This window comes from Saccoglossus kowalevskii, unplaced genomic scaffold, assembly GCF_978046115.1.
Source record: "Saccoglossus kowalevskii unplaced genomic scaffold, keSacKowa6.1 SCAFFOLD_68, whole genome shotgun sequence".
NCBI lineage: Eukaryota > Metazoa > Hemichordata > Enteropneusta > Harrimaniidae > Saccoglossus > Saccoglossus kowalevskii.
The window spans coordinates 201,787-226,756 of NW_028188628.1; the positions used below are offsets into that span (position 1 = coordinate 201,787).

At 34.6% G+C, this 24,970-nt stretch overlaps 1 protein-coding gene and 1 long non-coding RNA gene across 2 annotated transcripts; both read left to right on the plus strand.

The window, feature by feature from the left end:
- The first annotated feature begins 9,307 nt into the window (after positions 1-9,307).
- On the plus strand, positions 9,308-14,986 carry LOC146726078 (uncharacterized). Its single transcript, XR_014928661.1, has 3 exons — positions 9,308-9,348; positions 11,179-11,203; positions 14,954-14,986. It is a non-coding gene; the product is annotated as an uncharacterized LOC146726078 (long non-coding RNA).
- A 3-nt stretch (positions 14,987-14,989) lies between these two features.
- LOC146726079 (uncharacterized) lies at positions 14,990-22,702 on the plus strand. The gene has a single exon (XM_085496287.1). The coding sequence runs from the start codon at positions 14,990-14,992 to the stop codon at positions 22,700-22,702; it is 7,713 nt and encodes a 2,570-aa protein (XP_085352413.1).
- Positions 22,703-24,970: the final 2,268 nt, after the last annotated feature.

Below are 24,970 nucleotides of genomic sequence, written 5' to 3' on the forward strand. Positions count from 1 at the left end.
TTGAAAATTTCGCCTTTAATCCAAGATGGCGGCCTGGTCATGTGACCTATGTGTCTGAACTTAGGATATGCACCAGATCTCATACAGCTTTACCATTGTGGCAAGTATGGAACTGATCGGTCCAACGGTGTTGACATAAAGCGTGACCAAAAATTTAGGCGGAAGAATAATAATAATAATAATAATAATAATAATAATAAACGGAACAATTACAAAAGGGTTTCGACCAAATGGGCTCGAAACCCTAATAAATATAGCTGCGTTGCAGCAATGTCGGGTTTCGAGCCCACTGACATATTAGCAGCGTTCCAAAATCAGCATCATTGACAATAATATATTAAAGGAAATTGCACGGCCTTCATACTAAACATGTTACATGTTCCTGTCTGTAACAGTGCTTAAGGTATTACAATCTTGCATATTTAATAATGTCCTATGACCATATACGGTCATCGGATGTTTTTTTTCAGCTCAGTTGTGCAATATCTTCAATGTTGCATTGGTTGCATGTTCCTATCTGTAACAGTGCTTGAGATATAACATTTGTGCATATTTGATGAGGTCACATGACCATATATGGTCATCACATTAGTTAGTCACATCTCTTGTTCCATAGATTCGATATTGAACAGATTGCATGTTCCCGTCTGTAATAGTGCTTGATTTATTACATTTATGCTTATTTGATGAGGTCACATGACCATAGATGGTCATCGGATATGTTAGTCACTTCTGTTGTGCAATAGCTTCAATATTGCACTGGTTGCATGTTCCTATCTGTAACAGTGCTTGAGATATAACATTTATGCGTATTTGATGAGGTCACATGACCATATATGGTCATCGGATGTGTTAGTCACTTCTGTTGTGCAATAGCTTCAATATTGCACTGTTTGCATGTTCCTATCTGTACCAGTGCTTGAGTTATTACATTTATGCATATTTGATGAAATTACATGACCATATATGGTCATCACATTAGTTAGCCACATCTCTTGTCTCATAGCTTCGATATTGCATAGGTTGCATATCTCTATCTGTGATTCTGCTTGAGATATTACAATTATGCATATTTAGTGACGTCACATGACCATATACGGTCATCACATTAGTTACTCACATCTCATGTCCCACAGCTTCGATTTTGCACAGGTTGCATGTTCATATCTGTAACAGTGCTTGAGATAATTCAATTATGCATATTTAATGAAGTCACATGACCATATATGGTCATCACATTAGTTAGCCACATCTCTTGACCCATACCTTCGATATTGCACAGGTTGCATGTCCCTAACTCTTGCAGTGCTTGATATATTACATTTATACATATTCAATGAGGTCACATGACCATATATGGTCATCTTGTTTGTTAGTAAAATTTCATGTACCATCACTTCAATATTGCACTGGTTGCATGTTCCTGTCTGTAACTGTGCTTGAGTTATTACATTTATGTATATTTGATGAAGTCACATGACCATATATGGTCATCACATTAGTTAGTCACATCTCGTGTCTTATAGCTTCGATAATGCACAGGTTGCATGTCCCTATCTGTAACAGTGCTTGATATATTACATTTATGCATATTTAATGAGATCACATGACCATATATGGTCATCTTGTTTGTTAGTAGAATTTCATGTACCATCACTTCAATATTGCACTGGTTGCATGTTCCTATCTGTAACAGTGCTTGAGATATTGCAATTATGTCTATAAAATGAGGTCACGTGACCATATAAAAGAACAAAAAAATATGAAAAAACATTCTAAAATCTTCTTATAAAAAACGGCTTTTCGCCTGGACTTCCATATTTTGGAATTAAATACTATGTCATATGATCTTTCAAAGTTATTCAGGGTTAGTTGATTTGTCGAAAATTATGCAAATGAGATGCAAAACAAAATTTAAAAAAATTCTTAAAAAAAAAGTCACGTGACCGCTAAAGTTTTTTTTGATGAGATTTGTAGCCCTTGTCGCACTGCTACTATCATAAAAAAATTGGAGCACTCAGACCCTCAGAAAGGTGCGCAATTCGGCATTGAAAATTTCGCCTTTAATCCAAGATGGCGGCCTGGTCATGTGACCTACGTGTCTGAACTTAGGATATGCACCAGATCTCATATAGCTTTACTGTTGTGGCAAGTATTGAATTGATCGGTCCAACGGCGTTGACATAAAGCGTGACCAAAAATTTAGGCGGAAGAATAATAATAATAATAATAATAATAATAATAAACGGAACAATTACAATAGGGTTTCGACCAAATGGGCTCGAAACCCTAATAAATATAGCTGCATAGCAGCAATGACCGGTTTTCAAGACCATGGCACATGGCCAAGTCACATGCAATGCATGGCCATGTATAACCGTTTGCAATAGCCCTCAAAATTAACGTTGGTCCCATGTTTGTATATGTGATAGTGTCCGAGATATTATAGCCATGCATATTTAATGAGTTCCATGACCATATATAGTCATCAGGTATGTTTGTCAATTCTCTTGTTCAATGTCTTCAATGTAGCACTGGTTCCATGTTCCTACTTGCAACAGTGCCTAAGATATCAGAGACATGCATATTTAATACCATATATGGTCATCTACTATGTTGCTCAATTCTCTTGTCCAATGTCTTCAATATAGTGTTGGTTGCATATCTATACTTGCAATAGTGTCTGAGATTTTAGGGACAAGCATATTTAATGATTTCTATGACCATATATGGTTATTGATTGTGTTGGTCAATTCTCTTGTTCAATATCTACAATATAGTGTTGGTACTATGTTTGTACTTGCAATAGTGCCTGAGATATTAGAGACATGCATATTTAATGAGTTCTATGATCATATATGGTCATCAACTATGTTGATCAATTCTTTTGTTCAATGTCTTCAATATAGCATTGGTTCCATGTTTGTACTTGCAATAGTGCCTGAGATATGAAAGACATGTATATTTAATGAGTTATATGACCATATATGGTCATCCAATGTTTTGGTACATTTTCTTGTCCAATGTCTTCAATATACCGTTGGTTCCATGTTTGTACTTGCAATAATGCCTGAGATATTAGAGACACGCATATTTAATGAGTTCTATGACCATATATGGTCATCACCTATGTTGATCAATTCTTTTGTTCAATGTCTTCAATATAGCATTGGTTCCATGTTTGTACTTGCAATAGTGCCTGAGATATTAAAGACATGCATATTTAATGAGTTCTATGACCATATATGGTCATCCAATGTTTTGGTCAATTCTCTCGTCCAATGTCTTCAATACAGCGTTAGTTCCATGTTTGTACTTGCAATAGTTCTCAATATATGTCAATTCAATGTATATCGTATATGGGCCCTCCCCCCTTTCCCATAATGTAACATTGCTAACTATTTTATATAAAATGTGAAAAATATTCATAAATCAACTGCTCCAAAACTACTGGTCGCACTTGCATGATTCTTTGATTAATCTGTAGTATGTATGATGTTCTTCAAAATTATGGCGTGGAATTTTGATACGATCAAAATTATGCAAATGAGATGCAAAACAATATTTCAGAAAATTCTAGAAAAAAAAGTCACATGACCGTTCAACTTTTTTTTCATGAAATACGTAGCTCTAGGGTCAATGCTTCTTTTAAGCGAAAGTTTGAGACTCCTAGACCCTCAGAAAGGTGTTTAAATGAGCATGCCATTTTTCGCCTTAAATTCAAAATGGCCGCCGTACCACGTGACCAATATGCGTCATCTTAGGATATGCACTAGATCTCATCAGACTTTACAAACATGTTCAAACATTTTCAAGATATGTGCAACGGTGTTCGAATGGCGCTTAGCGAAAAATCTGGCGGAATAATAATAATAATAAATATAGCTGCATAGCAGCAATGACCGGTTTTCAAGACCATGGCTCATGGCCAAGTCACATGCAATGCATGGCCATGTATAACTGTTTGCAATAGCCCTGAAAATTAACGTTGTTTCCACGTTTGTATATGTGATAGTGTCCGAGATATTATAGCCATGCATATTTAATGAGTTCCATGACCATATATAGTCATCAGGTATGTTTGTCAATTCTCTTGTTCAATGTCTTCAATGTAGCACTGGTTCCATGTTCCTACTTGCAACAGTGCCTAAGATATCAGAGACATGCATATTTAATACCATATATGGTCATCTACTATGTTGCTCAATTCTCTTGTCCAATGTCTTCAATATAGTGTTGGTTGCATGCCTATACTTGCAATAGTGTCCGAGATTTTAGGGACAAGCATATTTAATGAGTTCTATGACCTTATATGGTCATCGAATATGTTGGTCAATTCTCTCGTCCAATGTCTTCAATATAGCTTTTGTTCCATGTTTGTACTTGCAATAGTGCATGAGATATTAGAGATATGCATATTTAATGAGTTCTATGACCATATATGGTTATCGAATATTTTGGTCAATTCTCTCGTCCTTTGTCTTCAATATAGCGTTGGTTCCATGTTTGTACTTGCAATAATGCCTGAGATATTAGAGACACACATATTTAATGAGTTCTATGACCATATATGGTCATCAACTATGTTGATCAATTCTTTTGTTCAATGTCTTCAATATAGCATTGGTTCCATGTTTGTACTTGCAATAGTGCCTGAGATATGAAAGACATGTATATTTAATGAGTTATATGACAATATATGGTCATCCAATGTTTTGGTACATTTTCTTGTCCAATGTCTTCAATACAACGTTAGTTCCATGTTTGTACTTGCAATAGTGCCTGAGATATTAGAGACATGCATATTTAATGAGTTGCATGACCATATATGGTCATCCAATATTTTGGTAAATTCTCTTGTGCAATGTCTTCAATATAGCGTTAGTTCCATTCTTGTATGTGCAATAGTTCTCAATATATGTCAATTCAATGTGTATCGTATATGGGCCCTCCCCCCTTTCCCATAATGCAACATTGCTGACTATTTTATATAAAATGTGAAAAATATTCTTAAATCAACTGCTCCAAAACTACTGGTCGCACTTTCATGATTCTTTGATTAATCTGTAGTATGTATGATGTTCTTCAAAATTATGGCGTGGAATTTTGATACGATCAAAATTATGCAAATGAGATGCAAAACAATATTTTAGAAAATTCTAGAAAAAAAAGTCACATGACCGTTCAACTTTTTTTTCATTAAATACGTAGCTCTAGGGCCAATGCTTCTTTTAAGCGAAAGTTTGAGACTCCTAGACCCTCAGAAAGGTGTTTAAATGAGCATGCCATTTTTCGCCTTAAATTCAAAATGGCCGCCGTACCACGTGACCAATATGCATCATCTTAGGATATGCACTAGATCTCATCATACTTAACAAACATGTGAAAAAATTTTCCAGATATGTGCAACGGTGTTCGAATGGCGCTTAGCAAAAAATCTGGCGGAATAATAATAAAAAACATAACGATTACAATAGGTTTCCAAGACATGTGTCTTGAAAACCTAATAATAATAATAATAAATATAGCTGCATAGCAGCAATCACCGGTTTTCAAGACCATGGCACATGGCCAAGTCACATGCAATGCATGGCCATGTATGACTGTTTCCAATAGCCCTGAAAATTAACGTTGGTTCCATGTTTGTATATGTGATAGTGTCTGAGATATTATAGCCATGCATATTTAATGAGTTCCATGACCATATATAGTCATTGGGTATTTTTGTCAATTCCCTTGTCCAATGTCTTCAATATAGCATTGGTTCAATGTTCCTACTTGCAACAGTGCTTAATATATTAGAGACTTGCATATTTAATGAGTTCTATGACCATATATGGTCATTTAAAATGTTGGTCAATTCTTTTGTCCAATGCTTTCAGTATAGGTTTGGCTACATGTCTCTATCTTTAAAAGTGCTCGAGATATTATGGATATGCATATTTAATGAGTTCTATGACCATATATGGTCATCGAATGTGTTGGTCAATTCTCTTGTCCAATGTCTTCAATATAGATTTGGGTACATGTCTCTATCTTTAAAAGTGCTCGAAATATATGGATATGCATATTTAATCAGTTCTATGACCATATATGGTCATCGAATAGGTTTGTAAATTCTTTCGTCCTATGTCTTCAATATAGCGTTGGTTCCATGTTTGTACTTGCAATAATGCCTGAGATATTAAAGACATGTATATTTAATGAGTTCTATGACCAAATATGGTCATCCAATGTTTTGGTCAATTTTCTTGTCCAATATCTTCAATACAGCGTTAGTTCCATGTTTGTATTTGCAATAGTGCCTGAGATATTCGAGACATGCATATTTAATGAGTTCTATGACCATATATGGTCATCAACTATGTTGATCAATTCTTTTGTTCAATGTCTTCAATATAGCATTGGTTCCATGTTTGTACTTGCAATAGTGCCTGAGATATTAGAGACATGCATATTTAATGAGTTGCATGACCATATATGGTCATCCAATATATTTGTCAATTCTCTTGTCCAATGTCTTCAATATTGAGTTAGTTTCATGTTTGTATGTGCAATAGTTCTCAATATATGTCAATTCAATGCGTATCGTATATGGGCCCTCCCCCCTTTCCCACAATGCAACATTGCTGACTATTTTATATAAAATGTGAAAAATATTCATAAATCAACTGCTCAAAAACTACTGGTCGCACTTTCATGATTCTTTGATTAATCTGTAGTATGTATGATGTTCTTCAAAATTATGGCGTGGAATTTCGATACGATCAAAATTATGCAAATGAGATGCAAAACAATATTTCAGAAAATTCTAAAAAAAAAAGTCACATGACCGTTCAACTTTTTTTTCATGAAATACGTAGCTCTAGGGCCAATGCTTCTTTTAAGCGAAAGTTTGAGGCTCCTAGACCCTCAGAAAGGTGTTTAAATGAGCATGCTATTTTTTGCCTAAAATTCAAAATGGCCGCCGTACCACGTGACCAATATGCGTCATCTTAGGATATGCATTAGATCTCATCAAACTTTACAAACATATGAAAAAATTTTTAAGATATGTGCAACGGTGTTCGAATGGCGCTTAGCGAAAAATCTGGCGGAATAATAATAATAATAAATATAGCTGCATAGCAGCAATCACCGGTTTTCAAGACCATGGCACATGGCCAAGTCACATGCAATGCATGGCCATGTATGACTGTTTGCAATAGCCCTCCAAATTAACGTTGGTTCCATGTTTGTATATGTGATAGTGTCCGAGATATTATAGCCATGCATATTTAATGAGTTCCATGACCATATATGGTCATCATCTATGTTGGTCAATTCTTTTGTCCAATGTCTTCAATATAACATTGGTTCCATGTTTGTGTTTGCAATAGTGCCTGAGATATTAGAGACATGCATATTTAATGAGTTCTATGACCATATATAGTCATCAGGTATGTTTGTCAATTCTCTTGTCCAATGTCTTCAATATAGCATTGGTTCAATGTTCCTACTTGTAACAGTGCCTAAGATATTAGAGACTTGCATATTTAATGAGTTCTATGACCATATATGGTAATTTAAAATGTTGGTCAATTCTTTTGTCCAATGCCTTCAGTATAGGTTTGGGTACATGTCTCTATCTTTAAAAGTGCTCGAGATATTATGGATATGCATATTAAATGAGTTCTATGACCATATATGGTCATCGAATGTGTTGGTCAATCCTTTTGTCCAATGTCTTCAATATAACATTGGTTCTATGTTTGTGTTTGCAATAGTGCCTGAGATATTAGAGACATGCATATTTAATGAGTTCTATGACTATATATGGTCATCGAATATGTTGGTCAATTCTTTTGTCCAATGTCTTCAATATAGCGTTGGTTCCATGTTTGTACTTGCAATAATGCCTGAGATATTAGAGACACGCATATTTAATGAGTTCTATGACCATATATGGTCATACACTATGTTGATCAATTCTTTTGTTCAATGTTTTCAATATAGCATTGGTTCCATGTTTGTACTTGCAATAGTGCCTGAGATATTATAGACATGCATATTTAATGAGTTCTATGACCATATATGGTCATCGAATATGTTGGTCAATTCTCTCGGCCAATGTCTTCAATATAGCGTTGGTTCCATGTTTGTACTTGCAGTAGTGCCTGAGATATTAGAGACATGCATATTTAATGAGTTGCATGACCATATATGGTCATCCAATATTTTGGTCAATTCTCTTGTCCAATGTCTTCAATATAGCGTTAGTTCCATGTTTGTATATACAATAGTTCTCAATATATGTCAATTCAATGTGTATCATATATAGGCCCTCCCCCCTTTCCCATAATGCAACATTGCTGACTATTTTATATAAAATATGAAAAATATTCATAAATCAACTGCTCCAAAACTACTGGTCGCACTTTCATGATTCTTTGATTAATCTGTAGTATGTATGATGTTCTTCAAAATTATGGCGTGGAATTTTGATACGATCAAAATTATGCAAATGAGATGCAAAACAATATTTCACAGAGGGTTGGCAAGGGGTATTTTCGTAAGCTGTAATCAATTGTTTTTATTTTCGTAATAATGTAATTTGAATAAATAAAAAAAAACGTACGTTCGTAGACATGATCAATGTGTGAAGTGTAATCAGTTATTTTATTCGTCCGTAATTTGTACAAAGATATTGTTTTTTTCAAATTAGACGTCGTAATTTCCAATTGTGATTCTTAAACTCAAATTATCAAAAATATTATAAAAATGTATAATGTCATTAGGAATTTGCTTTATTTGTAAAGAGTAAAAACCTATTTTTTTTTTACTGTAAATGGAAGTTTAACATCCCTGTAAAAACGTAAAATGCCGTTTTCATTTGCTGTAACGTCTACCAACTATTCCCCTTGCTACCCCCTTTTAGGGCAAAGTAGCCGATTTCATGCACAATTGAACTCCGAAGTGGGAGTGCTGGATCATCATCTTTGGTACCTGGGCATGGTATTTCATTTAAAAAGTTATAATTTTCAGTCCCGGATTTTGTCTATGGGCGTACACAGGGCTGTGGTAGGGGACATCTATCAACTAATACTTCCCTACCCACCCCTATTTACTATTCTTACCGCCTATCTCAACTTTCTATTGAGTAAGTTTAAGTGGTCCCCTACGCTCGTTTTTCTCAATGAGATGTAAACCACTTCTCTGTGCTCGTTCCCTTACACCATCTTTTGTACCTGTCTACACTGAGTTCATAGATGTCCACTCTATATGTTTAGCCTGAGTAAGAGAACACGAAAGGTAATTTGATGCAATTGCGCCACCAAGCGGCCAAGTTTGTACATGCTTATAAAAGAGGTGAGTAGTATTTTGGTCATTTGTATTCGTCTAGAAATTGAATTATTGTTATGTTGTAATTTTCATTTGTTATTTTAATGTGAATCAGTGGCCAATATAATACTCCTGGAAAATTATATGGTAAAATTTGATATAAATCGTACTTTTTTATTTGTTCACGGCTGGAACTTCAATTTGAGCGTCGTGACTTGATAAAAATGGTCGTCAGCAAAAGTGACGATGACCCGAATCACATCGTGTCACTGTTAACAGCGAAGCTGACATGCACATCATATTTAAGGATTTTTTTTGACTGATTTCACCGTTTCTATGTTCAATGATTGTAGCTAAAGTTTTGGAAAAGTCGATTCTGCTGTAGACTGTATAATGCGACACGTCGGCGAAAACAAACATGGCGGCCCGAATTACAATTGTTGCCATTGGTTTACATTTTGACCGTTTGAACATAAACATTATAGTTTGACGTGTCGCAAGGATTGAGACTAATATAAATAATGAATAATATATAATAAATAATACAGTACTTGTCTCACACTTTTCTAGTTGCTCCGAATATTTGACAATGTCATTTTCAAATCATTATTTACTTATATGTATGAAGCCAAGAAACAACACAGATGTAGGATAATTTATTTTATTTTCAATTTAATATATGTGTATAAATGTATATTAGTTATAAAACATTTCAATACTTGCCATGAATGTGGTTTATAGCTATTTTTTTGCTCATTTGTAGTGTTCAATTACTGTGAACAATTACAATATATTATGTTGGCTTCACTAGGTGTGTGTGTGGTATGTGTGATTTACAGTGTTTTCACATACTAGTATTAATTCTTCTGTGATTTATTTGGTTTGGTCTGGTTTTTTCACATTTTCGTTCTAGTTAGAAGGTAAAAGCTGAATAAATATTGTAGCCCATTGTTTCCATAGCAATAGCCAAAAAACTGATTTTTTGATAGCTTTGCACCAAGTGTACATTGTATCTCTTTTTACAAATTTAGGATAAAACATCTTGGATGTAGCTTAGTATATTCAGCTTGAGTGTGGGCACAAAGTAATTATTTAAATTTTTGTTCATTACTGAGAAATTTGACCCCAAAGTTGGGGTTACTGTTCACTAGTACCGTAACAACTTTTTAGTTCCTCTGTGATTTTTTTGGCTTGGCTGATTTTGTTCATACTTGACAGGCAGAATGTAATGTTACTATTTGGAAAAAAATCCTTGGCTGAACACTGCCATGGCATTAGCCAAAAAACTGATTTTTGAATACTTTTGCCTGAAATGTATTTTTTGTACCAGTTTTGTAATAGCAGTGTTCAAATGATCATGGTTTTTATTTTATTAAACAACATTTACCACCAAGTTAGTTTGATCTCAGTTACTTGTCAGCTTGTGAAGGCTTTAACACCCTATTATGGCACTAAATATATGCACAAATGTATTGTTATTTTACATTGAAAGTACTATATAATGTATTTGTAAATCTCTTGTGAGTGTGTGTTTGTGAAGAGAATTGATCACAGGTTTTTATTTTGACTGTATTGGTGGTAATGAGAGTCATTGGTTGATCTCTGATGTGATTTAGATCAAAACAGAGCTACATCCAATACAAGTTGACTGTATGGCTGTATTTTAACTTGGGAAAACTTAGTTTTTTTTATTGTCATGGTAACAAGTTTGTTCTTGGTGGTGCTTTTATGTTAGCAGTGGTGAATTATAAATTCCAAATTTTGCATAAATTACAAATTAACAGTGAATTATGTTTACTAGTAATATACAAATATATTAACATGGAACTAACTTCATATTATTTTATCATTTTTCAGTTTATGATAATCTACATTTTCAAAGGTGAGTGTATAGTTGTAATTGTCAAACAAAATGCGCAACACATGGTCGTGTACACTGACTGTTCATTTCATCTTCACTGTTATGTTAACAGCCTTGGTAGTGGAGTGAGTGTATGGATACCTCTGGTGCACATACACTTCTAAATACAGAATGGTGTACACTGACTGTTCGTTTCATATTCACTGTCATGTAAACACCCTTGGTAGTGGACTAAGCGTATGGATACGTCTGGTACACATACACTTCTAAATACAGAATGGTGTACTCTGACTGTTCGTTTCATATTCACTGTCATGTAAACACCCTTGGTAGTGGACTAAGCGTATGGATACGTCTGGTACACATACACTTCTAAATACAGAATGGTATACTCGTGACTGTTTATTTCATATACACTGTTGGTAGTGGAGTAAGTGTATGGATACCTCTGGTACACATACACTTCTAAATACAGAATGATGTACACTGACTGTTCGTTTCATATTCACTGTCATGTAAACACCCTTGGTAGTGGACTAAGCGTATGGATACGTCTGGTACACATACACTTCTAAATACAGAATGGTGTACTCGTGACTGTTTATTTCATATACACTGTTGGTAGTAGAGTAAGTGTATGGATACCTCTGGTACACATACACTTCTAAATACAGAATGATGTACACTGACTGTTCATTTCATATACACTGTCATGTAAACACACTTGGTAGTGGACTAAGCGTATGGATACGTCTAGTACACATACACTTCTAAATACAGAATGGTGTACACTGACTGTTCATTTCATATACACTGTTATGTAAACACCCTTGGTAGTGGAGTAAGTGTATGGATACTTCTGGTACACATACACTTCTAAACACAGAATAGTTTACACTGACTGTTCATTTCATTTTTACTGTTATGTAAACACTGTTGATAGTGGAGTAAGTATATGGATACGTCTGGTACACATACACTTCTAAATACTGAATGGTGTACACCAACTGTTTATTTCATATTCACTGTCATGTAAACACCCTTGGTAGTGGAGTGAGTGTATGGATACCTCTGGTACACATACACTTGTAAATACAGAATGGTGTACACTGACTGTTTGTTTCATATTCACTGTCATGTAAACACCCTTGGTAGTGGACTAAGCGTATAGATACGTCTGGTACACATACACTTCTAAATACAGAATGGTGTACACTGACTGTTCATTTCATATACACTGTTGGTAGTGGAATAAGTGTATGGATACCTCTGGTACACATACACTTCTAAATACAGAATGGTGTACACTGACTGTTCATTTCATATACACTGTTAGTAGTGGAGTAAGTGTATGGATACCTCTGGTACACATACACTTCTAAATACAGAATGATGTACACTGACTGTTCATTTCATATACACTGTTGGTAGTGGAGTGAGTGTATGGATACCTCTGGTACACATACACTTCTAAACACAGAATGATGTACACTGACTGTTCATTTCATATACACTGTTGGTAGTGGAGTAAGTGTATGGATACCTCTGGTACACATACACTTCTAAATACAGAATGGTGTACACTGTCTGTTCATTTCATATACACTGTTGGTAGTGGAGTGAGTGTATGGATACCTCTGGTACACATACACTTCTAAATACAGAATGGTGTACACTGACTGTTCATTTCATCTTGACTGTTACGATGAATAACATATAACATTTTAATCAGAGGCCTTTAGGCTTAGTTTTGAAGATAATGATGTATTAGAAAATTTGCCCAGTGAAACAAGTAATTTGTTGTTTTACTGTAATTAAGGTTGACTTGTCGAAACTGGAATTCAACAAAAGGGCCCCCTTTGGAAATTGGACTTAACCATCTTTTGACCATTTTTTTTTCACTTGTTGGTGAATTACAGTAGTAAAATATCAGTATATAGCATATATGCTATGGTTATAATGTCAACATTGTGGTGATGGCCATTACAAATTTGGCAGCTTTAGATTGTTTTATGTTTATCAATAAAAATGTTTATTTTTCTCACCGAAACCAGTGTATAAAAAAGTATTTCCTATTGGTATTACTCTGGCTATGCCTTTTTACCTTGCCCGTACCATCAAAGATGGAAGGGAAAGGTATATTAAGGGAAAATTTTTGTCCGGCGTTGTCGTCGTCGTTAATAATTGTTATTGTGTGCATGATAACTTTACTAATTCTATTCCTAACTTCATCAAACTTGGTCACCTTGTTCATCAGTATAAAGTCTTCCCTGAGTTTGAACAACAGATGTCCTGTATGAAAATATCATGCAAAAATTGAGAAAAACTGATAAAATATTTTGACTGTTTCTACTTGACTGATCACTGGTGATACACATCAAAGGTCACTGATCTCAGTGGAAATATGCATTGTTGTATGTGTTCAATGAAGCAAATGATTTATCTTGTAATAATATCCTTGGTAATGTATCTCAGAATTCCTTACTGGGTTTCAAAACCAACTCATGGAGAGATTGCACAGTCTGATACACATTTGCAAACCTACCAATAAATCTTTACAGAAAACAAGATGTCAGAAAAACAATATAAGCACTCCTATGAACTGGGTGCCAAACTTTGATCAAGATCTGAAGCTAATAGAAAATCTGTTTAGTTCAAAGTTATCAAATCAAAAACAATACATAAAAAATACATAAAAAGCAAAACATTTCATCCACATTTTAAAAAGAAAATTGTTCTAAAATATATGTATTCTGTATTTGACAAACAGTTCATTTGACAAATGAAAACTCACAGGAATATGTTTCAGCTATTAGAACAGAATGATAGAGTTTTTATAATACTAGTTTAAAAACTCACTTCAAACAAAGATTGCAGTGTTTGAAGATGTAGGTTCTCAGGAGGCAACAGTACTGTTGACTTCTCCCTCCACTGGACACCAACTAACTATTTAAGTTGATTAGCATACAAAGCAGAGCTTGCAACATGATAGCTATTCATAAAGGGTGTTTTTTTTTACTTTTCATATAATACAGTAGTCACACAATGAGGCAGTTCATATTTGTCTCAGTGAATCATTAATTTTTGACAGACACCTGTACAAAATACTTGAACAAAAGCCAGCTAAGATTTTCTGTTATCTTGCATGTTTTATGAATCTATTCACGTCTAAATGCAGCACTTTTTTTGCAATGAGGCATTTGTTTTTATACTAAAATATCTGAATTACTTTGAATAAAGCTGGAAATTATGTCCCTTAAAATAATTAAACAAATAAGGCACAAATGTTTTTGTAAGATATTTACATCTTTAAAGGACATTCGGTAGACTGATTCCCCACTGTTAGTTCAACCCCAAAACTTTTTTGTATTCAAAATTAATTATGACAATGTATATTTATATTGAAACAAACTATGTTAAAGGGAATTATATTATATAACAAAGGGCAAGGTCACCAAAGTTCAACTATGTTTTATGATGTAAACATTTTTGTTTCAGTGGTTAATCACTTCTGAATTTATGAAAAAATTAGTGTAAGTCAATATTCTACTGGATTTCATCCCTAATTTGCACTGCAACACTTCCCATAATGTATGTTGTATACATTTTGTTAATACATGTACATTCTTCAGTTTCTAAAGCACACACTAATTAATGAACAATAAATGTGTTTATTTTTTTACAGAATAGTTGTTCAGTAATTTAATGATCTGTATGTGACTCAATTTTGTGTTACATATATTTAACTATTTATATTATTTTGTTGTTTAGATGCCGAGAAAAAAGAATTGGAGAAGAAAAGAAGCAATGAAAAAAAGAGCAGCTCTAGGCATCGTCCCACCTGCTTCGGGCATTGTCCCACCAACTTTGGGCATCGTCCCATCAACCCTGGGCATCGTCCCGGCAACTTTGGGCATCGTCCCAACAGACTTGGGCATCGACCCAACAGATACGGGCATCGTCCCACCAGACTTGGACATTGATCCAACAGATATGGGCATCGTCCCAGCAACTTTGGGCATTGTCCCACCTATTTTGGGCACCGACCCACCAGATATGGGCATAGTCCTTCCAATCAATGAAATGAATGACATCCTTCGGGAACAAAGTAATAGAACAAATGAAGCAAGACAGAATAAAACTGTGATAGAGAACATAGCAAAGGAATCATTTGAGAAGGAAATTATCAATTGTTACAAGACAACAGGTAATAAAATAAATGCTCTAGTTTCAGTTCAAGGTAGTTTTAATCAAGGTCACCCTCAGTTTCTATACAACAGTGGACGGCAGTGTGTTGCAAACAGTTTAGTATCTATACTCTATAGTAAGATAAAACTTGTGTTTTCATGGGATTCGTTTGATCTCGATACCATATTGCGAACAGGAAATGAATTGTACGGATTTTTGCAAAAATCCTCAACATGTAATGATGCATACCTTTTAGTGACTGAATTACCAGAAATAATAGAGTTATTTGACTTAAGATTTGCATTGAATATTGCAGAATCTTTATCAGGTATTATAGGAAAAAGTGGTGATTTTAATGCCCCTCTCATGGCATTTAATGTTGCACTTGAAATAACCTTAAGAGATCATGATGCTTGTATTGTTATTTTTGGAGGTGCAGCATTTTCAGTATTGAAGAATGGTGACACATACTGGATTTTTGATCCTCATGCAAGGGATTCCAAGGGAATGGTGGAACCAGATGGAAAGAGTGTACTATTACAATGCAGGAATGTTGAGGTAGTGTATGAGCATTGTTGTAATCTTGCAGTATCCATGCATGTTAGCGTAAACACTCAGTTTGAAGTTACTGGTATAAGTGCTAATGTTGAGGAGTATATGGAATGTCAGTCTGAAGATGAAGTGTTAGTTGTTAGTACTGATCATATTCCATTGTTGTTTTCTCCTTTGAGTTTAGAACTGTGTGAAAGTTTGTGCTTTCAACTCGGTATTAAAAATATTAGAAAGACAGAAGTTGTATATAGTGATCAGTGTAATGAAATTGGTGAGCCATGTAGAAGTAAATCAATAAAAGAGGATGGTAATTGCTTTTTTAGAGCTCTGTCATATGCACTTTCTGGTAATGAAAATAATCACCAGAGAATAAGGTTGGCTATTGTTAATCACCTAAAAGAGAATGCTACTGAGTTTTATGGTCATTTAAGACCAGGTTACAAGTCGGTTAGTGATTACTTAGTCAAGTCGAGAATGGAGAATTTGCGAATATGGGCTACAGAAGTTGAAATAGTTGCAGCTGCTCATCTTTTAAGAACAGATATTTACACATTTAGTCAAGGAAGATGGCTAAAATATTCAAGCACTCAAATCGACAAGAACATCATCAATAATGGAAAAGGGATATACTTGAATCACTGTATGGAGATCCACTATGAAGTTGTTGAGTGTGTAAAGATGCGAGGAGTATTGACATCTGTGTGTACACATAATACTAACTCGTCTACTATTTCTGAAGTGGGTAGACGTAAGAGAAATTTACAAAATGTTGGACATAATTTATCAGACCATACTATTGATCAGAAAATATCAAATAAACAACATAAATGTGAAAAGAAAGTGTCAACAGATACTTGTACATCATCAGTACATGTAGGCCAAATTTTAAAACGAAAAGGGAAGCGTGCAAATGATAGGCTTCGAAGAAAGCTTTATCATCTGAAAAAGAGAATTAAGCAATGTGAAAAGCCAGCTGATGACCACAGTAGCATAGCAAAAAAGTGGAAATTGAAAAAAGAAGTAGAACGATATCACACTGATGATCAATTTCAAGAGAAGAAGAAAATTTCAATAATTACTAGGTACAGAAAAAATAATGCTTATAAAGCAGAATTGAAGGAACAAAGTATTCAAAAGTATGCCCAAAATGAAAGTCACAAAGTTGCAGTAAAGGAGCGAAGTATTCAAAAATATGCACAAAATGAAAGTCACAGAGTTGCAGTAAAGGAACAAAGTATTCAAAAGTATGCACAAAATGAAAGTCACAGAATTGCAGTAAAGGAACAAAGTATTCAAAAGTATGCACAAAATGAAAGTCATCGAGCAGCAGTAAAGGAATACAGTATTCAAAAGTATGCACACAATGAAAGTCACCAAACAGCAGTAAAACAACAAAGTATTCAAAAGTATGCTCAAAATGAAAGAAACAGGGAGGAGACTAAATTGAGAGTGCTTGCCACCAGACAGTCCAAAGTGAATTCTATGAAAAACATAGATAAAGTTACAAATACCTTTAGGAATGAGATTGTGAATGGCCCAAAGTATGTCTGTTCAGTTTGCCATCGACGACTTTTCAGAGATCAAGTTCTTTTTTGTAAACAAGAGATGTACTTCAATAAAGGAGGGAATGTATCATCTATAGCTGAAAAGTGTATTACCAAAGATTATGTTCATGAATGTATCAACACGTGTGATGATAACTGTCTGTATCTGAGACAAGAACATTGCAGATTATGGATATGTTTCACTTGTCATCGAAAACTTCTAAAAGGGAAAATGCCAGCGGAAGCTGTTGCAAATAATCTGTGTGTAATACCTATTCCAGAGGAATTGAAGTGCCTGAATTCCCTTGAACAACACTTGATTAGTTTGCACATTCCATTTATGAAAATGTTAGCTCTACCAAAGGGTGGTCAAAATGGTGTCCATGGGCCTGTTGTATGCGTTCCTTCAAATGTTGAGAAGGTAACATCTATTTTACCAAGATTTGAGTCTGATGATCAAATGATCAGAGTTAAATTAAAAAGGAAACTCACTTATAAAGGACACTATCAGTATCAGTTTGTAAACGATGTTCATATAAAGAATGCTTTGCACTATCTCAAGACAAACAACAAATGGTATAATGATATTTGTTTCAATGAAAATTGGAGGAATCCCCTATTGGAAACTATTGAAGAGAATGAGCCACATAATGAAAATGATGCCTCAAATGAGATTGGTTCAGTAAATGAAGACGATGAAAACAGTGATACAGAGCATGAAGAACAGGTTACAGAACAGCAGGGAATGTTTTTTGATACATGTCTTCAACCTGTTGATATAGCTCAGGAAGTTCTTGACCATCATTATGACACCATTCAATGTGTGGCTCCTGCTGAGGGAAACAATCCAGTACAGATGTTGATGGATGAAACCAATGAAGCCAAATCTTTTCCTGCTTTGTATCCAACAGGCTCACTAACTTTTTATGATAAACGGGATGAAAGAATAACACTTGCTCGTTATCTCCATATTCGGCTAATGAATGCAGATAGTAGATTTGCAAAAAACACTGATTTCATATTTTATGCTCAGTATCTATCAGAGGTGCAACAAGTTGTATCAAATGTGTCTATTGCATTAAGAAAAGGGTCTGGAAAAGCATGTGGTAAAACAGTAACTGCTGCTACTCTCACTGATACACAGTCACTCAAAGAAATCTTGAATAATGATGAAGGTTTTAAATTTCTCAAGCCAATTCGAGGAACACCACCTTTTTGGCAAAGCACACAAAAAGACTTATTTGCTATGTTAAGGCAGCTGGGAATACCTACGTGGTTTTGCAGTTTTAGTTCAGCTGATATGAGGTGGCCTGAATTTATAGAGGCTATTCTAAGTGAGCAAGGTGATACACGCACAATTGAGGAGCTTGATTGGTCTGAAAAATGTGCCATATTGAGAAACAACCCTGTGACAGCCGCTCGAATGTTTGATCATAGATTTCATTGTTTTTTAAAACATGTAATTATGTCACCCGCAGAGCCCATTGGACAAATTGTAGATTACTTTTATAGAGTTGAGTTTCAGCAACGCGGATCTCCGCACACACACTGTCTCTTTTGGGTTAAGGATGCACCAAAAGTGGATGATAATGAGGACATAGAAGTAACAGAATTTGTTGACAAATATATTACTTGTGCAATTCCATCTGAAGAATGTGATGATGAACTCTTCGAGATTGTAAACAGTGTTCAGAAACATAGTATGCGACATTCTAAAAGTTGTCGGAAGCAAGGTACTTCTTGTAGGTTTAATTTTCCGCGACCTCCTTCCAAACAAACATTCATTGCACGAGTTGATAAGGCTGTGACTGAAACTGCAGATGTCAATGTTAATTTGTTAGATGAAGTGAATCCTGAGTGTAATGATATTAATGCAGATTATACAGAAATGGACCAAGGTGACTCGAAACAAGTTCCAAAATTACTTACTACAGATGAAGCAAAAGCAATTTTGACAAAAATATGGAATGAGCTATCAAACCCGGAGAAGAGCTATCCAACAGTTGAGTCCTTGTTTACTAGTATTGGGGTATCTCAGGAGCTATTTGAAAAAGCAAGCTCAAAGTTAACAAAGAAAACCAGTATAATTTTGAAAAGGCAAACAAATGATGTTTGGGTAAACCAATATAATAAAGACCTGTTGCGTTGTTGGAATGCAAATATGGACATACAATTTGTCGTAGATGCTTACAGTTGCATTGTGTACATTATTAGTTATATATCAAAATCAGAAAGAGAAATGGGTTTGTTGTTGGATCATGCACAGAAAGAAGCTTCAAAGGACGGAAATATAGATGCAAAAATGGCAATGAAACAGCTAGGAGGTGTATATCTAACAAACAGAGAAGTTAGTGCTCAAGAGGCTGTATATAGAGTATGCAATTTGAGGTTAAAAGAAGGATCAAGAAAAGTTCAGTTCATTCCAACAGGGGACAATCCCATCAAAATGAGCTTACCTCTTCGGGTACTGCAAATGAAAAATAAAGATGGTAACCTGAATAAAGAAGATATCTGGATGACTAGCCTATTAGATCGTTATAAGAGTAGACCAAATGAAGAAATATTTGATAATCTATGCCTTGCTAGTTTTGTTTCAGAGTATAGAGTGGTCTCAACATCAGAGATCATGGGGAATACAAAGTCAAACAATGCATTTGTTAAACTTCAAAATGGTCTTGGCTATGTGCGAAAAAGAACTCGAACCAATAAAGCAGTTGTCAGGTATGCACGATTTTCACCCTTCAAATATCCAGAGAAGTATTATCAAAGCATTCTTCAACTGTTTCTGCCTCATCGAACTGACATTCAGTTGAAACCATGCAACTTTGATTCATTCGAAGATTTCTATCAAACTGGTGCAGTAAAGTATGCATGCAAAACATTAGAAACTGTGAAAGCTATTGTTGACAGAAACAGAGCACTTTTTGAAAAAGAGGTTGATGAAATAGATGCAGCAGAGCAAATTCTGGAAGCATGTCCTCCTTTAGAAGATGCCTGGGCGCAGATTCATTCCCAGTCTGAAATGGAACGATTGCAATGTCAGGAAATGGGGAATAAAATTTCCTTATCAGAAGAAGGAGAAAATGATGAATCAGTTCCAGATTTGCTGGAAAAAGACAAGACTATTCCATGTGCAGAAGTGCATCATCAATGTGGAATGTCAAGAAATGATGCTAAAATATTGCTTAGATCATTAAATGACAAGCAGCGGGACATATTCTACACAGTACGACAATGGTGTTTAAATAAAAGCACAGATCAGAGTATACAAGCATTTTATATGTTCTTGTGTGGTGGTGCAGGTACTGGGAAGTCTCATTTAATCAAAGCTTTATATTATGAAGCTTCTAGAATTCTTTCCCGTGTATTGCCAAATCCTGACAACATTTCTGTTTTGTTGACTGCACCAACAGGTGTTGCTGCTTTCAATATAGATGCAACAACTATACACAGTACTTTCTCAATAGCAATTGATGCCAAACTACCATACCAGCCACTGGGAGAAGAGAAAATAAACACACTACGTTCAAAGCTTGGTAGTTTGCAGATTCTTATTATTGATGAGATTTCAATGGTGGATAAGAAGCTTCTTGCTTATATTCATGGGAGGTTGAGACAGATTAAACAAAGTGGCGATTATTCTCCATTTGGAGGTGTTTCTGTGGTGGCAGTGGGTGATTTCTATCAGTTACCACCAGTGAAAGGGAAGGCACTGTATTTTAACAATGAAGGTGTTGACCTATGGAATGATTATTTCTCTATTGCTGAATTGACAGATATTGTGAGACAAGAAGACTATGCATTTGCTGAAACACTAAATGTTATCAGAAGAAAAAAGAAATCAGATGACTTGGACACTAGTGCAGTGAACATGCTTCGTCAATGCGAAACTGGCGAAGATGGTAATGGTATTCACATATTTGCAACCAATAAAGAAGTTAATGAATGTAATGTTATGAAACTGCAATCTTCTTGTACTGATCTGATAAGCATTAACGCACAGGACTTCTGTAGAGATCCTAATACAAAGAAACTAGTTAGGCAGAACAGCCAACATAAGAAGATCTACAATACAAATTTGGCAAATACAGTAACTTTAGCTGTTGGTGCTCGTGTGATGTTAACAAAAAACATTGATGTATCTGATGGTCTAGTAAACGGTGTTTTTGGAACTGTTTCCTATATATCTATGAAACCTGGTGAAGTATTCCCTTCCACTGTATACATAGTTTTTGATAATGACAATGTTGGAACAAAACTGCGTAGTAAAACAGAAATGTTATCATCAATACCAGAGAACAGTTTGCCAATAATGCCCCAGGAAGACCGTGTGAACAGCAGTGGAAGTATCAGACGTCAATTCCCATTAAAACTTGCTTGGGCATGTACAGTACACAAAGTACAAGGCTTAACAGTAGAAGAAGCTGTAGTTTCATTAGACAAAATATTTGCACCTGGACAAGCTTATGTGGCCTTGAGTAGGGTAAAATCTTTGAGTGGACTTGTTATCAAAGACTTCAAACTATCTGCCATTTATTGCAATGAGAAAATAGATGCTGCCTTATCAAGTATGCCCAAGTTTGTCACCTTGACTGAAAGTAACTCAAATATAGAATGTTCATATACTATCAGTCTGCATAATATAGAAGGTATATATTCACACATTGAAGACCTAAAATATGACAAAAGATTGGTAAAAAGTGATTTTATTTGTTTGACAGAAACATGGTTGACCAGTGCAGATTCAGAAGACGGATTAGGGCTAAGTGGTTTTGTTTTTCACCACAAACCTAGGTCATTATCATATGATACATCTGACCATGTTACGACTGATTTGAAGCATCAAGCTCATGGAGGAGTAGGAGTTTATGTCAGTAGTAATGAGTGTATTGAACTCTTGAATCTGTGCATCACAAATTTGGAGTACATGGCATTTTATGTAAAAGATGGACATTTTACAGTAGCAATAATCTACAGACCTCGATCTTACAGAGCAGACGTGTTCAGAAGAAACTTATTGAGTTTGGTTGAAGAATTGGAGAAACTACCTGGTGGAAGCATTGTTCTTGGTGATTTTAACGAGAATGTACTTGTGTCTTCTTCTGTACAAAAGTTGATGGAAGAAAGAGGATTTAAACAATGTGTTGCACAGCCAACAACAGACAGTGGTACATTGATTGATCATGCTTATGTCAGACATACAAATATTATAAATGTTGAAGTTATCCAGACATAGTTTGGTTCTCATAATGCAGTTTGTCTCAAGGTGTGAAACTACTAATAATGTAAATTATGATCTTGAAGTATATGCAATTGAGTGTACAGTATGTATGTACACTTATGAAAATATTGTATTACTTTGTATTTCATCTGTACAAGCATGTGGGTTGGGTTGTGAGGGGCAAGGGGTGATCTTCCAGGCTTTGTTCTAAATTATGCAGTAGGTAGTTCAATTGCATAAGTTTATGGTCAAATTGTATTTAATCCCAAAGGTACGATACAAAATGTCATTGACTAGAATTTGTTAGCAACTAACCATGTCGTTGTGACTTACTGAATCATGGCAAATGACAGCTCACTGTCATTATTTCAATTTGTGAAACATTCAGTACGAAAAAAAATTCAGGAAAGACAACACTGACATTTAATGTCCACAACAGTCGCCTGGCAAAAAAAAAATTTAGTGCTTGTACAGGTGTAATTATATGCAGAGTACTCCTATTGCACATTTAATAAATGATGTATAATATTGGCAATGGTCTATCATATATTCATACTTACTTATACATATGGGCTGAATACAAGGACTTGTCCGAATACAAAGTGGCAAAAGAAATGTCCCTGGTGCCAAGTGACGCGATGGCATTGGGGATAATATTTAGTATGCACTTTTTAGATGTAGCGTCTGTGTGTTTGTTTTGTTTTTATGTCTGTCCTTTTGTATGTGTTTTTCCTTTTGAACTTCACATTAATATTAAATAATCTATTGTATTTCTGAGATTTCTTCTATTCAAATTGTTTTAAGTACATTGAAACTTTGCAAAGTACCTGCAATATGTTTAACATATTTATTATTCATTTGTTGAACAATTGTGCTAAACTTGGTATAGCATCGCCATTCTACAAGTCTATGTATCTTCAGTGTGCCTCAAAAGGAAAAAAATTTAATACAGTATTGATAACAAACACTGTCAAAAATGTCAAATAAAAGTGCAATATTTATTTTTGAGGGAACACTTATTGTGAAAGTAATACCATGTTATGTATCTTTTTATGGCAAGTTTGAGCTTTAGATATAGTTAGATTTGCTTTTGCTTTTTAATTATTTTTATGAATATATAAATGAGATTCACACTTAAAGACATGTGATGATAACTTATTGCTATGTTCTTGTATTCATGTCTAAATGTACCTTTAATAGCAAAGAAATTAGTTTTTAATGAATGTACATCCTTCAACAATCTGATTGCTTAAAAAACACTTTTCTCTGGCGGTATTGATGATGCTGGCATCTAAACATACTGCTATTAGTTTGCCAGACAAAACTCTCAGTGTCGTGTGGCAATATCAGTGAAGTGAAGTGGCTGAAGTTAATAAGGTGCTTACCTACATATTAATTATTATTTTTCTGGAATGTTGGCTACTTCAGTTGTACATTAAAGCTACTATCCTATTTTAGTACTTTTGTAATAATATATGCATACTTCTGCTATAACTAGTCTACAACAAACTTGTATAGTTTTGTCTTTAAACATTTTTTAAATGTGAAATTTTAAGCAGAAAGCATATTAATCATTTTTGTTGTTGTTTATGTTCACAGGTTATATGACATGAATTTGAACAGTAATACTTAAGAAAAATGGCTGAACCAAACAGCAGTGTTCATAAGCTACTAGCCACCTACATAAGTTAAATAAGTGACATTTGCTAGTCAAAAGACAGTAACACTTTTCTCTGGCGGTGTTGATGATGCTGGCTTCTCAAGAAATTTCAATTAGTTTGCCAGACAGAACTCTCAGTATCATGTGGCAATATCAGTGAAGTGAAGTGGCTGAAATTAATAAGGTCCTTACCTACATATTAATTATTATTTTTCTGGAATGTTGGCTACTTCAGTTGTACATTAAAGCTACTATCCTATTTTAGTACTTTTGTAATGATATATGCATACTTCTGCTATAAATAGTCTACAACAAACTTAAATAGTTTTGTCTTTAAAAATAAAAAAAGTGAAATTTTAAAGCAGATAGCATATTTATAATTTCTGTACATTAAAGCTGAGTGTTACTACACTTTAGGAACTTGTATATGTTTCAAACATTTTAAAGTTATTATTTGTTTTGGTATATATGTTCTTTCACATAGATACTGGTAAGGAGGAAGTGTCAACATGTACACAGTCCACTTGCCCAATACATGCATACGTCTGCTGTAAATAGTCTACAACAAACTTAAATAGTTTTGTCTTTAAAAATAAAAAAAAGTGAAATTTTAAGCAGATAGC

What these genes read in the sequence shown, in the direction of transcription:
- LOC146726079 (XM_085496287.1), top strand. Translation starts at nt 14,990, where the DNA reads ATGAAAAAAAGAGCAGCTCTAGGCATCGTCCCACCTGCTTCGGGCATT.